Below are 22,538 nucleotides of genomic sequence, written 5' to 3'. Positions count from 1 at the left end.
GACTAAAACCAAAGCCCTGTCCAGATATAGGCTAATCCTATATAAAGAACCCAGCATCTGAGACAGCCAGCAGGACTGTCCTGTTCAGATAGCTTTGAAATAATTTGATGTTCATGTATTTTCATTTTTGTCCTATATTTTCTATTGTGAAAAAAACTCAATAGCTTTGGTACAAGTGCAACTAAAATGATGATGAGGTCTTGAGTATCTAACTAAACTACTCATTTATAATTACTGATCTACTGCCAATTTTGGTGTCAACTACTAAATATCTTTCCCCTTGTTGAACTTCTTTGCTTTTCTGCTTGCTTTGCCCCTAGCTTTTCTTTTTATGAGTTGCTTGTTGTTTTCTTCTAAAAGAGAAAATGTTTCTTTAGCTTATGTTTATCCAATCATATTGTTTTTCCCATACAATTACTATTGTCCAAAAACTTGTAATCGATCAGTTTGTGTGTTTGCAAATCTGCTGTACTGTATAGTAAACTGAATATCATGTACAGATACAATTGATGTAATTGTTTTCAACTTATAAAGATAGCCTGGGCTCAGACCAATATTGTAGTACAGATAATTGTTTTCCACTATGAATAGTGCAGGCACTTGTAAACTGCAAGAATAATCCTTAAGGCTTAGACAAATTCTTGAAAAATGAGTGCAATGAATAAACTGCTTCCATGTTTCATATGTGGTCTGTCTATCGACTTACCTATTGTGGTGTCATTGCCCCCTATGAAAGTCTGCAACAATTCACTTTTGAAGTGAACCTATTCAATACAAACAAACTGTTAGTACTTAGAAAAGTATAAACTGGTATTCCCCCAGATCCTATTCACCATTTGTTAAAAAATAACTGAGGTTGGTAGACAATTATTTAAAGCCTCATAATTGATTAAATAGGCAAAACAATAATAATAACCAACATCTAGAAACAAAGTACAAGCATATATAGAAAAAAAATTATTTGTAAAATGTGGATCATGAGACAAAAGTAAATACGTCCTTATTCTTAAAAATCTTTTTCATTCAATTTTTTTGGTCATATATTCACTTTACCTCATGCTCTTCGCCCGTATCTGATTTAGAATCCATGTCAGGATCATAGCCAGTCTAGAGAGGCAAAAAATAAGCCCAAAAACAATTATTAATAAAATAAGTTAAGTTAGAAATGATGATTCAGTTGGAACCTTGAACCTCTATAAAAAAGAGTCCGAAGAAACAAGTTATTTCCGTTCTTTAGCTGGACCAAAATTACAGTAAAGTGTAACAAAAATGGAAATGGAACAATTAACAATATTGTGTGAAGTTTTTTGCCTGAATTTTTTTACGACCTTAATTTTTCGTTGTTATTTATAGGCTAATGGCACAACATCTGCAAAAAGATTATATCATCAGCATAGTGTGTGAGGTTGAGCTTCAGCATAGGCTTACAAACACATTGAAAATAAAATTCCATCTCCTACCCACCTTGTGATCAACAGTTTTCTTGTTGTCTTTATTCCTTCTCTTTTTCTTTTTTTCCTTTTTTTCCTTTATGCTTAGGGCTTTGAGGATGACCCTTCCATCAAAAGTGCTGAGATTGACATCTATTAAAGAATAAATTGTGATGTTAATGGGCCATCAATAAAATAGAAGAAAATTAAATATTTGAATTATTGGATGTGATGTGCACCTTGTTTTCAAAAGCCATTCAGTTATACAGTACATTTTACAGTGCAAATATGTCTTTAAATTTTTGAGTAACATCAAATTGATGTCAAAACAACTTGGGACAGTAAACAGAGTAAACAACATCGTCCCTACATCTCCCCTTACTAAGGGGGCCATTATTTGAGGCTTGGGTGGGAGCAATTTTGCTGCCAATAGTGCACAGTAATAATGCAACTCTGAATGATAATCTTTTAAGTACCAACCTTCTGCACGGGCAACAACTCCTAGGTTGGAACCAATAGCACGCAACACCAACAGTATTGGTTCCCTCCCATGGCCATGATTTCTGGATACTAGAAAAATGTTACAAGAGGGAATGACTAAACCCTTAGTGTGTTTTGGAACATAGTGGCTCTTGTGAATGTTTAAAAGAGGAGGCAAAAGCAAAAGGTGCTAGAGCTTTCCAGAGCTGCATTTTATTTACACTAATTCTTGATAATACAGTATAAGACATTTTCCAGTTAAGTAGGACTTTTACTGTTACATGCGATGCAGATTTACTGCATCCTTCTTTAGGCACAGACAGTAAGGGCTGCTATCTGTCAGTGGTTAATAAAGAAATGTTACAGTATGGGGAAATTTATATGTTAAAACTAAATCAAGTTTGGAAAGGCATGGAGACTCGATTGCCAAACTTTGAGTACATAAAACTCAGAATAATCCATACTCAATCCAGCACCAAAACATGTTGAAAACATAGCTTAGATTTCAATAGGAAGGAAGCCTCGTGGCACAGATTGACAAACCTCACTAATAACTTTAAGCTTTTTTACTGTTAAGAAAATGCTTTGTCCTTTAACATTTTAACAGCCCCCCCAATAATATTCATTAAGATACAGTTGCATCATTAAAAATACTATACCTGCCCTCTCATCATCTGTGCCTTCGAAACACACACATAGCAGAGGTTTGACCTCCAAGTCTTCGACATCCCTAATAAAACATAGCCAACAGTATTAGATTTGAATAAAATCATTTTGAACAACATGGGTCAAGAGGCTGAGAAGCAAACCGAGTAAAGATTTGTAGTAATGCTAAACAACATTGTTGGGGTTTAACTCAATTTTATTGATTGCTGACATTTTATCCATGACTATAGTGTTTACCTGAAGAAACTTGCCAGCATGTAGTTGGCTGGCTCATCTGGTTCAACCCCTGAGCAGATAAGCAATGATCTGCCAGAGTACTTGGCTTGTATACATGCCTAAACAAAGCATCATTCCATTGTTACACAATTTTGGGAAAACTATAATACTGTAGATGTTTTATATACAAGAATATGTGCAAGAAAATGATGATGAAACTAACATAAACAGTAATATGGCAAGTTATTACCCTAAATGTGACGACTCAGGCGAAAACCGACCGTACAGCCATTTCGTTCCGTGAGCTTACCCGCGAATTTTGTTTTAGCAAGTCAAGAGGTTTTTTATTGGATCTCGTGTGGTCAGGATACCGGACCAATCAAAACTTGAAGAATGAGTCCATTTGTAAAATGAGCTTCAAATTATTAATGATAACACAACAAAAAAATATCCACACAGTGTGTTGTCATCTTGAAGTCTGAATTTTATTCAGCTGAAAAGGGGCGGAGCTAAGCTCTTTCAAAGTGCGGGTCTTTGTTTAAGAACATATGGGCAGAAATAATAGACTTTATTGTAAAATTCTCTTTTGTTCTGGCTTGACTATTACACATTAACAATTACATTTTGTTGCACGGGATTTTGAAAACCACTCTATCACCTTTGTTAGCTTGAACATGTATTTTTCATTCAGTTCGGAGATATAGTGACACGGCATCGAACATACGCGTTTGGGAGGGGGGGGGGGGGGTAAAATTTGGATTTTTTTAGGTAATAAACAATGCAACTTATCCACTTCTCCGTATACAAATTTAGTACATAGGTGTGGCTGAAAGTGAATTATAAAGTCAGAGTCTTCATCAACATCCCCATCATCTTTGGAGGGTTAAGTATTTAGAGCAAAATTCTGTCTCTCCGATTTCTTAGCGAAATCAAATCACCAGGATCTGCTAGATTTTTCGAAAAAGTTTGTTCTTAACTGCGCATATTTACTGCACGACAAAGTGGAACTCGTCCTCTACCGTGTCCGGACATAATTGGCATGTCCGTTCATGAACTGTTACACCTCCCCTTCTCTATTTCGAGGTCATGGTCGAGGTAAAAATGGTGGCGCTAAGTATGACGCCTCCCCCCCCCCCCCCCATCCCCCACCCCCAAATCAAAAAATTAAATAATAATAATTGAATAATTATACTTTGACGACAATTTTTTATTGAAAGGACTTCAGTTTATACTTGCTTGAATTAGCCGATGGAAATGGATGCTTTGTGTCACTCGGTATTGAGCGGGGGTGTAAAATGACGGCGTGATTGGCCTTCTTAAAGGTCGTTACTTCGATTCGTTTATGTCTTTCCGTTCATTAATACCGCGGAAACAGCAGTTAAACAGGTTTATTCACCGGCGAAATGAGAGATGAAACGCGCGCATCGAGTCCTACCACCAAATACCCCGATCAAATTGCTCTCAAAGACAACTGTGCTCTTTCAAAACAAAACAAATCAGTTTGGTTGCCAATAAGGCCTTTCAGTTACATGTTTCTTTAGAAATTGAGGTGTAAAGTCCATTTGTCCGCACATCCTGACTCTGGGCATATATTAAGAAACTTGAAGTCTGGGCTAACGTTTCATAACAACAGCAACAAATAACACGATATAAAAAAAAATCAACATGCAAAATATATTACAGCTTGCTCAAGTAGTATGTGGACCGCGTAGAGAATTCTACGATTGGCTACTAACTTTAAATTTTCTCCACACCCTCTACTGCGGGATGTGTGGAATTAACATGGAGCTTAAAGAAAGAGCAACTTTTGTAAAGTGTCATTGGAATTTGAGCTTTTCGTTCCTGAACTGATACACAGGGCAATTATGATCAAGGAAAAATTATCTTAAAAAGCCAAAATCTGGTTATGTGCACCTCTGCCTCATCTTATTTGTGTTTTGAAAATCAGTCCGTAATATAAGGAACCTATAGCCATTGTAAGAAATTGTGTCTTTTCTCTCTATCTGGAATTGCGCGTTTTCCAGGTTTTTCCGTCATGTCAGGTGATTCACATGTGATAGAAAAACTAACTATAGAACAATTTGCTTTATTATGTTTATAGTATGGCAGAGGAAGGATATCCCGACAAAGATGGGTGTTTGGTCTGGTGACTACGGCCTTCCAGCCTTGCCGAGGGTATTACACTGTTGTAAACAAGCGAACGAGAGAAGTCTTGGCGCCGATTATTCAGGAAGTCCTTCAGCCAGGAAGTGTTCTCCATTCGGATGACTGGGGGGCATACAGGAACATTACTGCTCATGCTCCCAACGTTTCCAGTCACCGGGTGGTGGTCCATAAAGACTATTTCGTCGACCCGGTGACTGGAGTCAACACTCAAGAGATAGAGTCTACGTGGGCAAGAGTGAAAAGAATGGTAAAAAGCAAAAAAGGGATCCCTACAGCTGATCTGCAAAGCCACCTAGACGAAGTGATGTAGAGACAATGGCGAGGAGAAAAATGCCCCTTCGACAACATGGTACTTTTGATTAGTCGGTACTACCGGAATACCACAATTTAAAGCCGATCCCAATATTGAAATACTCCGCCTATAATAACACATTGGGTTAGGCATAGGTTTCAGATAACTACGATCTCTTTTGAATCAATGGCCCTTTGTCAGTATTATATAGTATTCTGATCACGGATTTTTCATTTTGTTTGTAAATTACTAAGTTATTTGGTCTAAAATTCACCGGAAGTGTTGATTTCACATGCCTTTGTAATTGCTCTATTGTAAAAGGTGAACCCTTTATGGGTCGACACCTATCATTTTTTTTCTTTTTCGCTTCGTACTGATCTAGTATTGTCATTTTACTTATCCAATATTTTTAGCCTAAATTTAAATTTTCTGAATTAAAAAAGACCTTCCACATTTATTTAGAACAGCCAAGCGATGGGTTTGAGTTTAAAATCACATGCAACAGATTACATGCTTGGCACACCGGTAATTAAGCGTAAGTTTATGAGAAATCAACAGTTCCGGTGAATATGAGCGGCGAAGATATTCACACTTATAAAAGTCAGGTATATTTTCCCATTGGAGTAAATAAAAAACTAGATTCTAAATCTGTATCCGGAGAAAATGAATCGCGCATTCTTATCGACATCAACCAACATACATTTAAGTGTCTCAGGCATTTTCACCTCCCCACTACGTCGGCTTCTTTACATAACGGCTCTAAAGACTCGCGCACCCAGCATAGCTTACCTGGGTATAATCGAGAAACTATTCTTTGCATAGATAATAACTATTTCTTTAGCGCGCCCGCTTCTTAATTGCCGTTTGTTCCTTATTCGGCTCGCGCGCGATTCGCCGGCCATTGTTCACTACTCTATTGTAAATACAACCCCTCAACCGGCTTTGTTGTGCATTACTTTCAAGAAGAACTCATATTCCATTGTATTACATTAGAGTTCTAATTTTATTTTGAATGAAATAAACGGTCATTTTACCATTACACCATTGCAGTAAAATAATTAAATCACATGAGCGGCGGATCAATACATATATTCCCCTAGGACGTTAACTCAGACGTTATAAAATACAAATGGAAATAGAGATGGAGTACCATCTAACAACGCCATACATTATAGCAAATCGATATACCCATTGTATTTAATTTGCCAAGTAAAATAAAACAAACGTTTCCCAACCGCATTTCTAGGAAAAAAAAAAAAAAAAAAAAACGAGCGGGCAATCCTCGAGAAGCAAGGCGACGCGGGCAGCGTTATGAGACGCGAAAGAGCGAGGCGGCGCGGCGGAACGGCGAGGAGAAAGTGGGGCGGGTAGCTTTTATTTGTATTTCCTGTATTTCCTGTACCATTATTATTGATCTATCCACAATGGACTTCCAAAAGGATTTTTTTGACTGGCTCCATATCATAACGCCAACAAAAGCAAATACGAATGGAGTTTTTCACTGACGAAGGCTAAGGGAACGTCTAAAATCGCGAAAAAAGGTTAATTATAGGAGTTTGAAAATTAGCAAATGTTGAAATTTTGAATCGGCCCTAAAAAAATGACGCCGGCGAGGACGAATATTTGTATTTGTTAACTTGGCCTAGTCGAGTCCATTTGTTGAAAAAACTCGCTAGTAGTTCTTGCTTTGTAATAATAAAAGAATCCAGGCTTCCCGTGAGGAACTCAAGATCATGTGTGCTAGGCTAGGCATGTTGCTGCTCGTGAGTGGTGATTTCTCATTATACATATTGTTGGAATTGTAATAGGCAATGGTTCTTTTTATTTAGTTGGAACAGTAAGGGAGGATGAGTATGAGTTTGGTTTTCTGAAAAAAAGCATCACAAAGGGCCAGATGTGGTATCACACACAGGCACTTGGGGACCTGTGTGTGGTACTCGAAAATTACCATCAGGTACAGTAAAATAAATCTGTGTGTGAGAACCTAGATTTTCTCCTTTTGGGCAAAAGAGGTTCTTATATTTTGGGGTACTTTAAATTAAGGCATACCGAGTTGCAACACTAGGATCCATAAACTACAGAAGTATGTATAGATACAAAGCCACCTTGCTATTATAGAGATATCCTACTGTATGCATCTGCAATCTCATCGTTATGGAAGAGCAAAATGTTTAACATATTTATATTTTAAAGCCTCATAATTTCTTTCCTTTTCTCGTGGAGTGACTTACCCTGTTTCCGGAGCATGGAACTTCTCTATTTAGAGACGTTCAAGGCTCTGGAACCAGGGTAGGAGCGACCATCATATAAAGAACCTTTAGAATTTTACAATAAAGTCTATTATTTCTGCCCATATGTTCTTAAACAAAGACCCGCACTTTGAAAGAGCTTAGCTCCGCCCCTTTTCAGCTGAATAAAATTCAGACTTCAAGATGACAACACACTGTGTGGATATTTTTTTGTTGTGTTATCATTAATAATTTGAAGCTCATTTTACAAATGGACTCATTCTTCAAGTTTTGATTGGTCCGGTATCCTGACCACACGAGATCCAATAAAAAACCTCTTGACTTGCTAAAACAAAATTCGCGGGTAAGCTCACGGAACGAAATGGCTGTACGGTCGGTTTTCGCCTGAGTCGTCACATTTAGGGTAATAACTTGCCATATTACTGTTTATGTTAGTTTCATCATCATTTTCTTGCACATATTCTTGTATATAAAACATCTACAGTATTATAGTTTTTCCAAAATTGTGTAACAATGGAATGATGCTTTGTTTAGGCATGTATACAAGCCAAGTACTCTGGCAGATCATTGCTTATCTGCTCAGGGGTTGAACCAGATGAGCCAGCCAACTACATGCTGGCAAGTTTCTTCAGGTAAACACTATAGTCATGGATAAAATGTCAGCAATCAATAAAATTGAGTTAAACCCCAACAATGTTGTTTAGCATTACTACAAATCTTTACTCGGTTTGCTTCTCAGCCTCTTGACCCATGTTGTTCAAAATGTTTTTATTCAAATCTAATACTGTTGGCTATGTTTTATTAGGGATGTCGAAGACTTGGAGGTCAAACCTCTGCTATGTGTGTGTTTCGAAGGCACAGATGATGAGAGGGCAGGTATAGTATTTTTAATGATGCAACTGTATCTTAATGAATATTATTGGGGGGGCTGTTAAAATGTTAAAGGACAAAGCATTTTCTTAACAGTAAAAAAGCTTAAAGTTATTAGTGAGGTTTGTCAATCTGTGCCACGAGGCTTCCTTCCTATTGAAATCTAAGCTATGTTTTCAACATGTTTTGGTGCTGGATTGAGTATGGATTATTCTGAGTTTTATGTACTCAAAGTTTGGCAATCGAGTCTCCATGCCTTTCCAAACTTGATTTAGTTTTAACATATAAATTTCCCCATACTGTAACATTTCTTTATTAACCACTGACAGATAGCAGCCCTTACTGTCTGTGCCTAAAGAAGGATGCAGTAAATCTGCATCGCATGTAACAGTAAAAGTCCTACTTAACTGGAAAATGTCTTATACTGTATTATCAAGAATTAGTGTAAATAAAATGCAGCTCTGGAAAGCTCTAGCACCTTTTGCTTTTGCCTCCTCTTTTAAACATTCACAAGAGCCACTATGTTCCAAAACACACTAAGGGTTTAGTCATTCCCTCTTGTAACATTTTTCTAGTATCCAGAAATCATGGCCATGGGAGGGAACCAATACTGTTGGTGTTGCGTGCTATTGGTTCCAACCTAGGAGTTGTTGCCCGTGCAGAAGGTTGGTACTTAAAAGATTATCATTCAGAGTTGCATTATTACTGTGCACTATTGGCAGCAAAATTGCTCCCACCCAAGCCTCAAATAATGGCCCCCTTAGTAAGGGGAGATGTAGGGACGATGTTGTTTACTCTGTTTACTGTCCCAAGTTGTTTTGACATCAATTTGATGTTACTCAAAAATTTAAAGACATATTTGCACTGTAAAATGTACTGTATAACTGAATGGCTTTTGAAAACAAGGTGCACATCACATCCAATAATTCAAATATTTAATTTTCTTCTATTTTATTGATGGCCCATTAACATCACAATTTATTCTTTAATAGATGTCAATCTCAGCACTTTTGATGGAAGGGTCATCCTCAAAGCCCTAAGCATAAAGGAAAAAAAGGAAAAAAAGAAAAAGAGAAGGAATAAAAACAACAAGAAAACTGTTGATCACAAGGTGGGTAGGAGATGGAATTTTATTTTCAATGTGTTTGTAAGCCTATGCTGAAGCTCAACCTCACACACTATGCTGATGATATAATCTTTTTGCAGATGTTGTGCCATTAGCCTATAAATAACAACGAAAAATTAAGGTCGTAAAAAAATTCAGGCAAAAAACTTCACACAATATTGTTAATTGTTCCATTTCCATTTTTGTTACACTTTACTGTAATTTTGGTCCAGCTAAAGAACGGAAATAACTTGTTTCTTCGGACTCTTTTTTATAGAGGTTCAAGGTTCCAACTGAATCATCATTTCTAACTTAACTTATTTTATTAATAATTGTTTTTGGGCTTATTTTTTGCCTCTCTAGACTGGCTATGATCCTGACATGGATTCTAAATCAGATACGGGCGAAGAGCATGAGGTAAAGTGAATATATGACCAAAAAAATTGAATGAAAAAGATTTTTAAGAATAAGGACGTATTTACTTTTGTCTCATGATCCACATTTTACAAATAATTTTTTTTCTATATATGCTTGTACTTTGTTTCTAGATGTTGGTTATTATTATTGTTTTGCCTATTTAATCAATTATGAGGCTTTAAATAATTGTCTACCAACCTCAGTTATTTTTTAACAAATGGTGAATAGGATCTGGGGGAATCCAGCGTCTGAGACAGCCAGCAGGACTATGGCAAAAATTAACCGGCCCCAATAGGAAATTTGGACTAACACCAAAGCCCTGTCCAGATATAGGCTAATCCTATATAAGGAGTCCAGCGTCTGAGACAGCCAGCAGGACTATGGCAAAAATTAACCGGCATAAATAGGAAATTTGGACTAAAACCAAAGCCCTGTCCAGATATAGGCTAATCCTATATAAGGAGTCCAGCGTCTGAGACAGCCAGCAGTACTATGGCAAAAATTAACCGGCATAAATAGGAAATTTGGACTAAAACCAAAGCCCTGTCCAGATATAGGCTAATCCTATATAAGGAGTCCAGCGTCTGAGACAGCCAGCAGGACTATGTCAAAAATTTAAAAAATAGAAAATTTGAACTAAAACCAAAGCCCTGTCCAGATATAGGCTAATCCTATATAAGGAGTCCAGCGTCTGAGACAGCCAGCAGGACTATGTCAAAAATTAACCGGCCCCAATAGGAAATTTGGACTAAAACCAAAGCCCTGTCCAGATATAGGCTAATCCTATATAAGGAGTCCAGCGTCTGAGACAGCCAGCAGGACTATGGCAAAAATTAACCGGCATAAATAGGAAATTTGGACTAAAACCAAAGCCCTGTCCAGATATAGGCTAATCCTATATAAGGAGTCCAGCGTCTGAGACAGCCAGCAGGACTATGGCAAAAATTAACCGGCATAAATAGGAAATTTGGACTAAAACCAAAGCCCTGTCCAGATATAGGCTAATCCTATATAAGGAGTCCAGCGTCTGAGACAGCCAGCAGGACTATGGCAAAAATTAACCGGCCCCAATAGGAAATTTGGACTAAAACCAAAGCCCTGTCCAGATATAGGCTAATCCTATATAAGGAGTCCAGTGTCTGAGACAGCCAGCAGGACTATGGCAAAAATTAACCGGCATAAATAGGAAATTTGGACTAAAACCAAAGCCCTGTCCAGATATAGGCTAATCCTATATAAGGAGTCCAGCGTCTGAGACAGCCAGCAGGACTATGGCAAAAATTAACCGGCATAAATAGGAAATTTGGACTAAAACCAAAGCCCTGTCCAGATATAGGCTAATCCTATATAAGGAGTCCAGCGTCTGAGACAGCCAGCAGGACTATGGCAAAAATTAACCGGCATAAATAGGAAATTTGGACTAAAACCAAAGCCCTGTCCAGATATAGGCTAATCCTATATAAGGAGTCCAGCGTCTGAGACAGCCAGCAGGACTATGGCAAAAATTAAAAAAATAGAAAATTTGAACTAAAACCAAAGCCCTGTCCAGATATAGGCTAATCCTATATAAGGAGTCCAGCGTCTGAGACAGCCAGCAGGACTATGGCAAAAATTAACCGGCATAAATAGGAAATTTGGACTAAAACCAAAGCCCTGTCCAGATATAGGCTAATCCTATATAAGGAGTCCAGCGTCTGAGACAGCCAGCAGGACTATGGCAAAAATTAACCGGCATCTATAGAAAATTTGAACTAAAACCAAAGCCCTGTCCAGATATAGGCTAATCCTATATAAGGAGTCCAGCGTCTGAGACAGCTGTTGGAATTCAGATAGGTCAGATAGATGAGATGCTTCTGGATATGAACACAACTTTTATTTTCCACTTGTCGATATTCACGGGTAAAGTTCTACACGAGTTTCAACTTCAAAATTATCACGAATTACCACGAGATTCGCTGAAATAAACAAATACTGAAGATGAAAATTATGGCAATTTCCGCTAATTATACAAACGCATGATACTTACACGGGTGCGGAATCCATCCAAAAACAAATCCATACAATATTCATTAGATTCAGGTCAAAAACTCCAATAAAAAACTCCAGGAAATTCTCGACGAACTGAAAACGTTTTGCACGAGGCTATGCGACCGCGCAAAGCTCGGAACCAGGCCTCTAACACAGGGAGCCCGGATAATGGCGACAACATCCCGCCCCCCATGAACTCCTGCGGAGGAGGTTCATAACTATAAACGTATTGTCATAACGCTAATGTCCGTTCTATATTACACTATCTACGTCTGTCCCTTGAGTCTCCAATCCGATCCGTATCTAGACATCCTCATCCTCGGCTTCCAGCAGACACAACTTGGTTACCGGGCGCTTGTAGGTCGTCCCTTTACCGCGCACCTCTGCACTCCTTACCAATCCATCCACGCCAGGAAACACATTAATCACGCGCGCAAGAGGCCAGTTGTTTCGTCCAACGTTGTCGTCCGCAACGAGCACTATATCTCCGACGTGTAGGTTTCGCTGTTTCCTGTTCCACTTGCTTCGAACTTGCAAGGAAGGAATGTACTCTTTCAACCAGCGACGCCAGTAGTGGTTAGCAAGTAATTGCGCTTGTCTCCACCGCTTCCGACTGTACTTATCTGCCCGTTCATCCGTATCCGTAGGAAGATTCATCGTAGGTCGCACGTTCAGAAAGTGATTGGGCGTAAGAGGATCCTCATCATCAGGATTCTCTGGATTCCGGGTTAGCGGTCTTGAATTCGCGATACGTTCTGCTTCAGTAAACACGGTGGTCAGCACTTCATCGTTGAGGGGGTTCTTCCCCAGGATCGCCTTCAGACTTCGCTTGACGACTCTCACCATCCTCTCCCACACGCCTGACATGTGGGTGGCTCCAGGTGGATTAAAGATCCACTTGCATCCTTTCGCAGAACACTCACGTCCGATCTTGTCATGATCCATTCCTTCCAGATGTTCACGTATCTCCCGATCAGCTCCCACAAAATTGGACCCGTTATCCGACCACAGTTCCACAACATGGCCCCTGCGATTCAGGAACCTCATCAGAGCGAGTATGAAATCATCCGTCTCTAGCGACTTAGCTAACTCGAGATGAACTGCTCGGGAGTTCATGCAAACAAAGATAGCTCCCCAGCGCTTCTCAGTCACTCTTCCTCTTCCCCGCTTAACATATAGCGGTCCAAAATAGTCAATACCTGTATACGTAAAGGGTGGCTCGTAAGGGATCATCCGAATTCTAGGTAGATCTCCCATCTCTTGCTTCAAAGTAGTTCTTCTTTGCTTGCGACAATGAATGCATCTTCCAAGAACAGCCTTGATGGCCACTCTCGCTTTCACAATCCAAAACTGCTCTCTCAGCAGGGATAGTACTTGTTCCACGCCACAATGACCGTTGCTTTCGTGTAGGTGGCGGATCAAGATAGTAGTGATATGACTCTGTTTCGGCAATATCATGGGATTCTTGGCATCATCACTCATCGGTGCCATCGAGATCCTTCCTCCAACTCTCATAACTTCATCGCCTTTCATGACCGGCTTAAGCTTCAAGATAGCACTAGCAACATTCACCTCCTTTCCTGCCTTCAGAGCCTTCACTTCTTCAGGGAAACTTTCCCGCTGTACTAGTACAGCTATTCGTCGCTTGGCGCGTTCTATGTCGTCTGGACTTAGCTTGTTCTCTGACTCTCCAGGTGTCTTTTCAGTAGGCTTTGCATGCTTTCTTGTCTTCAACCACTCCACAAACTTCATTACCCACGCAACCTTTCGAATGGTCTTCATCCAATCAGAAGTGTCGGTTAGAAGCTTTTCCAGGCCATCTCCTGGCTCCAGGTCAGTGAAGAACACTTCTTTCTTTATCTCCAGACTTTCTTCAGACAGGGCATCAAATTTATTATCTGGCCATTGATCTTCTGACTCTCTCAAGAAACTCGGATCATTAAGCCATCGCTCATCCCGGAGAAACTCATCTATGGTTAGACCTCGACTTACTTCGTCGGAAGGATTTAGTTTTCCCGGACAGTGTCGCCATTGGTCAGGATTAGTCGCTTCGCGAATCTCTGTAACCCTGTTGGCTACATACGTCTGGAATCTGCGGGTTTCATTATTGATATAGTTAAGTGTTATCATCGAATCAGTCCAAAACACGACTCTGTCAGGCTTCAGGTCCAGTTCTCGGCGAACTGCTTGGTCCACCCGTGTTGCCAGTAGGGCTCCTTGTAGCTCCAGCCTTGGGATGGTTGAGCCTTTAATAGGTGCATTCCTTGACTTTCCGGCGACGAAAGCACACTCCACCATTCCGTCCGGGTACTCGATTCGTAAGTAGCTTACTGACCCGTATCCTGCCTCCGAGGCATCACTAAAGTGATGGAGTTGTAGTCCAACACCTTCATGGTCTGGCCTGCTGAAGTAGCATCGGGGGATGGACAAATCTTCAAGCCGTACAAGTTCCCTTTTCCATGTCTGCCACTGACGCAGAATGTCTCCACTGAGCGGCTCGTCCCATGGTGCCTTCCGCCTCCATAGGGCTTGCATGATCTGCTTGCCACGCATTATCACTGGTGCAGCAAAGTTCAAAGGGTCAAAGACAGAGCTGATTGTCGATAGTACTCCTCTCATAGTATCAGCCTTCTCAGTGTTGCTCACCTTGAACCCGAAGGTGTCTGTCTCCACGTTCCATCTAACTCCAAGTGCCCGCTCGACTGGGAGTTCATCAAGATCTAAATCTAGCGTTGGTGCTGCCCTCTTCTCGATAGGCACTTCAGCAAGGACCTCCCTACTGTTACTCATAAACTTTGTGAGGTTGAACCCTCCTCTACCACAAAGTTCGGTTAACTCGTTCGCAAGCGTGACTGCACTCGCACTCGTGTCTACGCTTTTTAGTACATCATCCACATAAAAATTATGCAGGACAGTTTCGATGGTGGTATCTCCAAAGTCACCAGCATTGTCAGTTGTAGTTTTCTTGAGTGTCCAGTTGGCTGCACAAGGCGAGTCGGTTGCCCCAAAGACATGCACGTTCATGGCATATTCTTCTGGAGGGTCATCAGAGCTTTTGTCCCACCAAAGAAATCGCAGAGAATCTTGGTCTTCTTCTCTAACTCCGACCTGAAGGAACATCCCTTCTATATCAGCTACCAATGCAACATTGTCCTCCCTGAACCGTAGGAGCACCCCAGTCAGGCTGTTTGTACAATCAGGTCCATGTAACAAGTTCTTATTCAACGAAGTACCTTGGTACTCTGATGCAGCATCAAAAATTATCCTCAGCTTACCAGGTTTGTTGATATTCGTCACTGCAAAATGAGGTAAGTACCAAGTTCTCGGTCCAGTCTCTTGTGCTTCTTCTGGGCTGAGTTTGCGTGCATGCCCTTTAGTGATATACTTCTCCATGGCTGCTCGATACTTCTCCTCCAATCCAGGCTCTCGTGAAAACTTACGCTTCAGACTATTCAGTCTTTTGTCGGCTTCATTCCGGTTATTAGGTAGGGTCACATCATCATCCCGCCACAGGAGGCCTGTTTCATAGTGACCATCACGCTTAGTAATGGTCTTCTCCAACTTATCGATAGCCTTCCTGTCTTCCCTGGACAGATGGTGCGATATAAAACTTGGGGATCCCTTGTCCGTCCCAACACTCTTTGTACCGAAACTCTCCAAGTCCCAGAACCGCTCAATCTGATGCTGAAGTTCTTTCTTATAATCAGCAAAGTTCAGGTTTACTTCCTTGCATGAGGTCTCCCCTTGAAGGGTTCCTGTAATTACCCATCCAAGAGGACCTCTCAAAGCCTTCAAATCACTGGCTTTCGTCGCTGGTCTACGCACTTCAAACACCTCATGCGCATAGCCAACGTCCTTTCCTATCAGAACCGAAACCTTAGGCATGTCTACCGAGGGAATCTCAATATCCCTCAGATGCGGGTGTGCATCTCTGTCAATATCTTTAGGAAGACACTTTTCGTTGACATTGAATTTCTTCGTTACCAAACCCTCAGTTACGGGAATTCTATCCCCTTCACCACTTGCGTGTTGCAGTTCAAACTCCACAACCTCTATCTGTTCCTTACTACTTCCCATCATGGTGGTGATGGATATTTCCTCAGTATGACCTTTAGGTTCGAGTTTCGCTGAAACCTCCGAGCTTATCATAGTTCCTCTTGAGCCATTATCCAGTAGCCCATACGTTGTCAGAGAGTTCCCATTTGGGGCAATCAATTTAACTGGTACAACATGTAGTAACACCGTCCCCGTGGCTCTTTCAGAAAATGTTGCGTATTGCTCGGTTTGCCTGTGTGGCTCCCCACCCCGGGTGCCCTGAGCATGGTCTCTTCTAGGGGGTCCCTCGGTTGTCCCCTCCCCTGCGCTCGAGTTAAGTTCTTTGGGAGGGTCATCTTTAGCTCTAGGGGGGTTATGTAACAAGGTGTGGTGTTTTCGCTCACTTTTGCAGTTACAAAAAGTGGTTGTATGGCATCTGTCCCTCATATGTCCTGGCCTAAGGCATATATGACACAATCTCTTCTCCTTTACCAGTCGCCAACGGCCGGGTAAGTCCCTTCCCTTGAAATTTGCACAGTCTGAAAGCCTATGTTCTCCTTGACAGCAAGGACAGGTCTTAATTGGGGCTTGTTTACCCATAGTAGTTTCAGGGGGTGAGCCTTCCATGTCTGTTTTAAAGACAGAAGTCTGTTTCTGGTAGTTCTTGCCTTTCCCACCCTGCTCGGGTCTTTTATCACCACCGCCCTTGTTCTCACTCATGCTTAGGTTAACAAAACCTGGGTCATTCTTTATGGCTGCTTGCCTCTTCACATAATCTGCCAAATCTGAAATCTTAGGGATACCCCCCTTTTCTCTTATCTTGTAGGATACATCACCCCATTTATTTACTAAATACTGGGGAAGCCTTCTAACTATCTGTTTCATGTTTGAGATGGTACTGGCTTCAATAGCATATTCCCCAACAAGTTTCTTTGAGGATGATTCAAGTTGCTCTGCAAAATCCCTCAGTCCCTTATAATCATGATTGTTCAATCTTGGGCCTCTGGTCAAATTGTCAATACAAGAAGCAGCGACGGTCGCTGGCTGCCCATATCGGTCTTCCAAAATATCAACTATCACTGAATAGCTGCAACCGGAAACCCTTTCCACAACTTCAAAAGCCTCCCCCGAGAGGAACTTCGGTAGGAATTCAACCTTTTGTGAATCACTTAAAATTTCATCTTCTAAATTATCTCTCAATCTCTTCCTAAAATTAGGAAAGTCACTTGGATTCCCAGAGAACTTAACAGGTTGCATGGCTTGGAGCATGGTCAGCTTTAACATGATATCAGTACTGTTCACGGGAAGAAAACCAAACGGGGTTTTCCTATAACTACTAGGGGGGGCTTCTTGGTCATTAATCTGGGGTTTTCTCTCAGGAATGGGGTCTTTAGGATGGGAAGGGCCCTCCATTAGCTTAGGTGTGTCTGGTCTAGGATTATCAGGAATGGGGTCACATTGCTCGGTCCATTTCATTAGCTTTTCCTCTTGAGACATGGGTGGCATGACCCCTACATCCCCTTTATACTCTTCTGACACACAACTATCAGACTCACTCCCTCTCTCTTCTAATAACTCAGCTTCCTTTTCTGCGATTTGAACCTGGAACTTGAGCTTACATGCTCTCGCTTTCTGTTCATATTCCAATTCTATTTTCTTACGTTCCAGATCCATTCGATGCTGAGCTATCTCTTCTTCTTGTTGCAAAAGAAGCTTTTTCATTTCTATTTTCTCTCTTAATTTCCTAGACCTACTAGACAGCCTTGACTTAGTTGAGTTTGACTTTCCTTTCTTCAAACGTTCATTTGCCAATTTGGTAGTAGTTTCACACTCATTACGAGTTTCTTCAAATTTCTCTTTCACTCTGTTGAATTCATCGGTTGCCAATTCTTCCAAAATGTACGACTGATAGCAGTCCTCATAGTTATTCAAAGCCGACTGTAATTCATTCAAGGCTGTCTGTATTTCATTGGCTCTAGAGGGATCATCAAGACAAGTTTTGAGCTCTTTCATGTGAATACTCACGCGCCCTAGGTAGCCTCCTAGGGACCTTTTCTTGCTTTCTATTCGTTCGACTTCACTACTAGCTTCGTTTTCACTCATGTTTCCAAGATAATAATCCTCAGTGTTCATTTACTCTTCCGTCGAATGATGTTGGAATTCAGATAGGTCAGATAGATGAGATGCTTCTGGATATGAACACAACTTTTATTTTCCACTTGTCGATATTCACGGGTAAAGTTCTACACGAGTTTCAACTTCAAAATTATCACGAATTACCACGAGATTCGCTGAAATAAACAAATACTGAAGATGAAAATTATGGCAATTTCCGCTAATTATACAAACGCATGATACTTACACGGGTGCGGAATCCATCCAAAAACAAATCCATACAATATTCATTAGATTCAGGTCAAAAACTCCAATAAAAAACTCCAGGAAATTCTCGACGAACTGAAAACGTTTTGCACGAGGCTATGCGACCGCGCAAAGCTCGGAACCAGGCCTCTAACACAGGGAGCCCGGATAATGGCGACAACAACAGCCAGCAGGACTATGGCAAAAATTAACCGGCATCAATAGGAAATTTGGACTAAAACCAAAGCCCTGTCCAGATATAGGCTAATCCTATATAAAGAACCCAGCATCTGAGACAGCCAGCAGGACTGTCCTGTTCAGATAGCTTTGAAATAATTTGATGTTCATGTATTTTCATTTTTGTCCTATATTTTCTATTGTGAAAAAAACTCAATAGCTTTGGTACAAGTGCAACTAAAATGATGATGAGGTCTTGAGTATCTAACTAAACTACTCATTTATAATTACTGATCTACTGCCAATTTTGGTGTCAACTACTAAATATCTTTCCCCTTGTTGAACTTCTTTGCTTTTCTGCTTGCTTTGCCCCTAGCTTTTCTTTTTATGAGTTGCTTGTTGTTTTCTTCTAAAAGAGAAAATGTTTCTTTAGCTTATGTTTATCCAATCATATTGTTTTTCCCATACAATTACTATTGTCCAAAAACTTGTAATCGATCAGTTTGTGTGTTTGCAAATCTGCTGTACTGTATAGTAAACTGAATATCATGTACAGATACAATTGATGTAATTGTTTTCAACTTATAAAGATAGCCTGGGCTCAGACCAATATTGTAGTACAGATAATTGTTTTCCACTATGAATAGTGCAGGCACTTGTAAACTGCAAGAATAATCCTTAAGGCTTAGACAAATTCTTGAAAAATGAGTGCAATGAATAAACTGCTTCCATGTTTCATATGTGGTCTGTCTATCGACTTACCTATTGTGGTGTCATTGCCCCCTATGAAAGTCTGCAACAATTCACTTTTGAAGTGAACCTATTCAATACAAACAAACTGTTAGTACTTAGAAAAGTATAAACTGGTCCTTATATAGGATTAGCCTATATCTTGACAGGGCTTTGGTTTTAGTCCAAATTTCCTATTGATGCCGGTTAATTTTTGCCATAGTCCTGCTGGCTGTCTCAGACGCTGGACTCCTTATATAGGATTAGCCTATATCTGGACAGGGCTTTGGTTTTAGTTCAAATTTTCTATAGATGCCAGTTAATTTCCACCATAGTCCTGCTGGCTGTCTCAGACGCTGGACTCCTTTTATAGGATTAGCCTATATCTGGACAGGGCTTTGGTTTTAGTCCAAATTTCCTATTTATGCCGGTTAATTTTTGCCATAGTCCTGCTGGCTGTCTCAGACGCTGGACTCCTTATATAGGATTAGCCTATATCTGGACAGGGCTTTGGTTTTAGTCCAAATTTCCTATTGGTGCCGGTTAATTTTTGCCATAGTCCTGCTGGCTGTCTCAGACGCTGGACTCCTTATATAGGATTAGCCTATATCTGGACAGGGCTTTGGTTTTAGTCCAAATTTCCTATTGATGCCGGTTAATTTCTATCATAGTCCTGCTGGCTGTCTCAGACGCTGGACTCCTTATATAGGATTAGCCTATATCTGGACAGGGCTTTGGTTTTAGTCCAAATTTCCTATTTATGCCGGTTAATTTTTGCCATAGTCCTGCTGGCTGTCTCAGACACTGGACTCCTTATATAGGATTAGCCTATATCTGGACAGGGCTTTGGTTTTAGTCCAAATTTCCTATTGATGCCGGTTAATTTTTGCCATAGTCCTGCTGGCTGTCTCAGACGCTGGACTCCTTATATAGGATTAGCCTATATCTGGACAGGGCTTTGGTTTTAGTCTAAATTTTCTATTTATGCCGGTTAATTTTTGCCATAGTCCTGCTGGCTGTCTCAGACGCTGGACTCCTTATATAGGATTAGCCTATATCTGGACAGGGCTTTGGTTTTAGTCCAAATTTCCTATTGATGCCGGTTAATTTTTGCCATAGTCCTGCTGGCTGTCTCAGACGCTGGACTCCTTATATAGGATTAGCCTATATCTGGACAGGGCTTTGGTTTTAGTTCAAATTTTCTATAGATGCAAGTTAATTTCTACCATAGTCCTGCTGGCTGTCTCAGACGCTGGACTCCTTATATAGGATTAGCCTATATCTGGACAGACAGTTCAAATTTCCTGTTGACACTGCATTGCACTATTTATTCATTCATTATTTGCTTACCTAGCATTCTCACGTGAGACTCAGTTGCCATTGACACATGTGGTCCACACATGTTAAGTTTTCCCACTGACTTTGCTTGCAATGACTTCGAGCAAGAAATCTTGGGCGCCATTATCACAAAGACAAAAAAAGTGAAAACATGTGTTCACGATATGTAATAAGCTTATCTGGGAACTCTACTAAAAGATTCAAGGCAAAGGCTATCGAGCTCCAGGGAGACTGCTTGATAGTCCAGCTGCGAAACAACGTTTGTTTTGTTTGTATGCAAAAAAGGAATTGAATTGTGATTTCAGTTTGCTTTCCTGGTACGAAAAATCATCCAAATGCATGAATGAATGAAACTTGAATTGCTTACCTATCATTTTCACTTTGGACTCAGCTGATAGGTTCCGATCAGATGCAAACTCTTGTGAAAAGTTGTATTAGTTTGAGCCTGCTGACATGACGGAAAAACCTGGAACACGGGCAATTCCAGATAAAGAGAGAAGACACGATTACTTACAATGGCTATAGGGACAGTGCTGAATAACGTATGCGCGTGCTCTGCCGAAAACAAGCACAATCGTAGTGTTAAAACATTCGAGAAAAGGTACGAAAGGTTGTCGCTGATTTGACTAACTGTACAGCATTAAAACCATACTGTTCAAAAGATGACAGATTTTTTTGATAATGAGGAAGTCATAAAGAAAATTATAGCCTTAGGTTTGGTATAGTTTTCTTAGTATTCGCCAAAATGTGACAGTTAGCAGGTAAAAAGCTGCCATTTCAAAACAAAAAGGATGGTTTAACCGCGCGGTACTGGAACTAGTCTTGCGTTTTTCAGCACTGGCGGCTATAGGTTCCTTGTTCTACGAACTGATTTTCAAAACACAAATGACGTGAGGCCGAAGTGCACATAAGCAGATTTTGGCTTTTTAAGATAATTTTTCCCTGTGCATCAGTTCAGGGACGAAAACCTCAAATTTCAATGACACTACAAAAAGTCGCATCAATTTAAAAAAAAGTCGCACTTAATATTTTGTTTGCTATAAGTTACTAAGTACTCAGAGAAATTCTCCGCCTTATTCGATGTGAAATGGGCTTATTTGAAGCGTCACGTCATGTTTTTCCGTCATGTCGAGCCTGCTGCATATACCGCTGTGCAGCCAATGGCCAAGGCCTGTGGTCAGTTCGGGCACGTAACATAGGGATGTAGATGTCCGCTAAGCAACTAAGAAGCACCTATCATTCAGTGTTGCTTTTAGGACTGGTAGATTTAGGCGGTGTCATTCCAGTTGAACAAGTGTGGTTTTTTTTTGACACGTTAGTACAGCCCCCTGTGACTTAGTGTGATCAGTGTTCAAGGTTATAGATGATATTTGAGAAAACGTGTTAATGCTTTATGGAAATATATTCACAGAAACTCTAAATGCAAATATTGGCACTGTTCAGTCCGGTCACTATCCACCATTAATTGTGGATGGTGACCGGCCTTTTCGAAGTTTGTCTTTTTCAGATCTCAGAGCCGAAGAGAGGACCTCGTCGACTCACTCGATTGCCTCGGAAGGCAGACCTCAATCACGAGACAATACGTCATAATAAGGATCTGATTTTTAAAGATTATTTTATTATGTATACTTATTTGATAATAAAACAGTGTTAGTGTGACAGCCTTTTTCTTTGGGCCTTCTATTTTATGGGGTGCGTGTAGCTTATTGGATACTGTACGCTAATGTGATTTACGGTGTTTTTAGATTAGTTCTTCTTCTCGCGATGTTATGGAAATAAAAATGGAGCTCGCACGTAATTGTTTCGGATCCCGACCTTATGTTCACAGTCTCAGTAAAATACTACGAAAAGCAACATCTCTCCTTTTTTCAATAAATTGTGAAGTACTTTTGTGTAGAAGTATTGATAAACAAACCCGCGCACAACATTATTAATAATCTATTGTACTGATTACGTTTTTACAAAATTTAAGACTGAGG

General features: G+C 40.4%; 3 protein-coding genes and 1 long non-coding RNA gene across 7 annotated transcripts; 1 reads left to right on the top strand and 3 right to left on the bottom strand.

Moving 5' to 3' along the window:
- Positions 1 to 118: 118 nt before the first annotated feature.
- LOC125571990 lies at positions 119 to 3,298 on the bottom strand. 3 transcript variants are annotated; one of them, XM_048731945.1, is made up of 8 exons: positions 3,043 to 3,296; positions 2,814 to 2,911; positions 2,570 to 2,640; positions 1,911 to 2,000; positions 1,465 to 1,583; positions 1,054 to 1,107; positions 707 to 764; positions 119 to 353 (listed from the first exon to the last, which is right to left on the bottom strand). In XM_048731945.1, exons 2-8 carry the CDS (start codon positions 2,831 to 2,833, stop codon positions 265 to 267), a joined length of 501 nt encoding a protein of 166 aa, XP_048587902.1. In that variant the 5' UTR covers positions 2,834 to 2,911; positions 3,043 to 3,296; the 3' UTR covers positions 119 to 264. The 3 variants fall into 3 exon arrangements, with proteins under 3 accessions (XP_048587902.1, XP_048587903.1, XP_048587901.1); XM_048731946.1 differs by having other exon boundaries at positions 119 to 350; positions 2,814 to 3,298; XM_048731944.1 differs by having other exon boundaries at positions 2,814 to 3,295.
- Positions 3,299 to 7,084: 3,786 nt separating this feature from the next.
- LOC125572009 lies at positions 7,085 to 9,915 on the top strand. Its single transcript, XM_048731947.1, has 6 exons — positions 7,085 to 7,204; positions 8,034 to 8,131; positions 8,305 to 8,375; positions 8,945 to 9,034; positions 9,362 to 9,480; positions 9,838 to 9,915. Exons 1-6 carry the CDS (start codon positions 7,145 to 7,147, stop codon positions 9,898 to 9,900), a joined length of 501 nt encoding a protein of 166 aa, XP_048587904.1. The 5' UTR covers positions 7,085 to 7,144; the 3' UTR covers positions 9,901 to 9,915.
- Positions 9,916 to 11,745: 1,830 nt separating this feature from the next.
- On the bottom strand, positions 11,746 to 18,504 carry LOC116613948. Of its 2 annotated transcripts, none has more exons than XR_007313587.1 (2): positions 11,918 to 18,504; positions 11,746 to 11,846 (listed from the first exon to the last, which is right to left on the bottom strand). XR_007313587.1 is itself a non-coding variant. In XM_048731941.1 (2 exons), exon 2 carries the CDS (start codon positions 18,085 to 18,087, stop codon positions 12,223 to 12,225), a length of 5,865 nt encoding a protein of 1,954 aa, XP_048587898.1. In that variant the 5' UTR covers positions 18,088 to 18,245; positions 18,317 to 18,504; the 3' UTR covers positions 11,746 to 12,222. The 2 variants fall into 2 exon arrangements, 1 of the variants encoding a protein (XP_048587898.1); XM_048731941.1 differs by having other exon boundaries at positions 11,746 to 18,245; positions 18,317 to 18,504.
- A 162-nt stretch (positions 18,505 to 18,666) lies between these two features.
- On the bottom strand, positions 18,667 to 19,352 carry LOC125572025. Its single transcript, XR_007313588.1, has 2 exons — positions 19,255 to 19,352; positions 18,667 to 18,901 (listed from the first exon to the last, which is right to left on the bottom strand). It is a non-coding gene; the product is annotated as an uncharacterized LOC125572025 (long non-coding RNA).
- Positions 19,353 to 22,538: the final 3,186 nt, after the last annotated feature.

The sequence above is a fragment of the Nematostella vectensis genome, chromosome 1 (genome assembly GCF_932526225.1).
Source record: "Nematostella vectensis chromosome 1, jaNemVect1.1, whole genome shotgun sequence".
Lineage (NCBI taxonomy): Eukaryota > Metazoa > Cnidaria > Anthozoa > Actiniaria > Edwardsiidae > Nematostella > Nematostella vectensis.
This window is presented reverse-complemented; position numbering and strand designations above follow the sequence as displayed.